The 2,187-nt window shown below is 44.1% G+C and overlaps 1 protein-coding gene across 1 annotated transcript; it reads right to left on the minus strand.

Moving 5' to 3' along the window:
- Nucleotides 1–686: 686 nt before the first annotated feature.
- EAH_00000780 (hypothetical protein) lies at nucleotides 687–1,956 on the minus strand (the record flags this gene model as incomplete). The annotated part of the gene is made up of 3 exons (XM_013396038.1): nucleotides 687–952; nucleotides 1,511–1,562; nucleotides 1,798–1,956. 3 exons carry the CDS (start codon nucleotides 1,954–1,956, stop codon nucleotides 687–689), a joined length of 477 nt encoding a protein of 158 aa, XP_013251492.1.
- Between the last annotated feature and the right edge of the window lie 231 nt (nucleotides 1,957–2,187).

Here is a 2,187-nt window from a genome sequence, read left to right on the forward strand (position 1 = left end):
TACAGAAAAGAGACAAAAAGAGACAAAGAGAGACAAAAGGAGACAAAAAGAGACAAAGAGAGACAAAGAGAGACAAAAGGAGACAGACAGGAAATATAAAAGAGACAAAAAAAGAGAGAACAAAGAGACAACAAAAGGAGACAAAAAGGAGACACTGAGAGACACCAAGAGGCAGCAAAAGGACCTAAAAGACATAAAAGGAGACAGAAAGGAGACAAAAGGAGGCAAAAGAGAGACAAAAAAAGACAATAAAGAGAGAAAAAGCAAAAAGGAGACAACGAAGAGACAAAAAAGACAACAAAAGACAAAAGGAGACAAAAGAAAGACAAAAAGAGACAAAAAACAAGACAAAGACAAAAGGAGACAAAAGAAAGACAAAAAGAGACAAAATAAGACAGAAGGAGACAGACGAGATGAGCGAAAGGAGACAAAAGGAGACAGATGAATTGAAGTAGCTGTCTCTCTAACCTGCAACAGCAAACCCATCCATCGTAGAGACAGCTTTCTCAGCATGACTCTTCTGATAGAAATGTACGAACGCCTCTCGCAGATGCACAATTAAATTTACGGCCATTATCGGTCCGAAGACGCTCAGCATTTGCTGCAACGCATGCAAACGCATGCAAACGCATGCAACGCATGCAAACGCATGCAACGCATGCATGCGACCCCACACACTCAGCAAACTAATCAAATGTTTTTTCTGCTCCTGATGATGATCCTGATGCTGCTGCTGCTGCTTCAGCTGCTTCACCTGCTGCAACTACTGCTGGTCCTGTGGGTGCTGCTGCTACTGCTGTTCCTGCTGCTTCAGCTGCTGCTGTTGCTGTTGCTGCAACTACTGCTGTTCCTACGGGTGCTGCTGCTACTGCTGTTCCTGCTGCTTCAGCTGCTGCTGCTGCAACTGCTGCTGCTGCTGCTACTGCTGCTATAGGTGGAACTATTAGGGTAGCTGCAAGCGCAGCAGCGAGAAAAGCAGCAACTAGAGCAGCAGCACCACCACCACCACCAGCACCACAACCAGCAGCAGCAGCAGCAGCAGCAGCAGCAGCAGCAGCAGCAGTAGCAGCAGCAGTAGCAGCAGCAGCAGCAGCAAGATGCTTACCTTAACATCTTCTTCTCCGAATGCCTCAGGCAAATTTGTTACTCGAACCACCCGCCCATGACTTATGACGTCTTCGGGCTTCGAGGACTTCATCGCCTCTGAATAAATAATAAATAAATAAATAAATAAATAAATAAATAAATAATAAATAATAAATAATAAATAATAAATAATATGTGAGTGAATATATATATTGTGAAAGAATAAATCGATTAAGTTAAATCTACAAATTAATTTGTAAACATAAAAAGAACAGGAGTAGCTGCACATACACCCCGTGAGGGAGAGACACTTTTCTTATAAAGGAGACACTACCGCAGCTAGCTAGCTAGCTAGCTAGCTGATTAGCTAGCTGATTAGCTAGCTAGCTGCTGTGTCTGTCTTTTGCATGCACTTCGGTCTTACCTTGGGTGTCTTTATGAAAGGGAGCCGTCCCAAACAAACCCTTCGCCTCTTCCTAATCGCAAAACCCTAAACCCTAAACCCTAAACCCTAAACCCTAGACCCTAGACCCTAAACCCTAAACCCTACTGCAAGTCTATGAGCAACGTCGTCAGCTCCAAAGAGCTCTAAATTTTACTCCCTAAGCCCTAAAACCCTAAACCCTAAACCCTAAACCCTAAACCCTAAACCCCAAATCCCAAACCCTAAACCCTAAACCCTAAACCCTAAACCGTAGAGCGTTGACTGACGGTGGGTTTATTTTTGCGTAGTTGCATGGGCCTTGTGCTTCCGCTTGCGATTTCTTCTTTAATTTCTTTGATAGCACTTCTCTCTTCTAAAGTTAAAGGGGCCTTTACTAATAGTTCTCTGCCTTTGAAGTAAAACCCATCCATTGCTTTTATCGCCATCTCCTGCAGCAAATTGCATGCATATACACCTCAACTCAATGCATTCATAAAACCCTAATCCTAATGCTTATGCTAATGCTAATGCTGCTGCTGCTGCTTGTCTTACGGATACTGCTGCTGATGCTGCTGCTGGTGCTGCTCTTGCTGCTGCTTCTGCTGATAGTACGGAGTCTCTACTGCTGCTGTTGCTGCTGCTGCTGCTGCTGCTGCTGCTTGTTGGTAATAGCTAGC

Source organism: Eimeria acervulina, genomic scaffold (assembly GCF_000499425.1).
Source record: "Eimeria acervulina Houghton genomic scaffold, Eah_scaff3, whole genome shotgun sequence".
Lineage (NCBI taxonomy): Eukaryota > Apicomplexa > Conoidasida > Eucoccidiorida > Eimeriidae > Eimeria > Eimeria acervulina.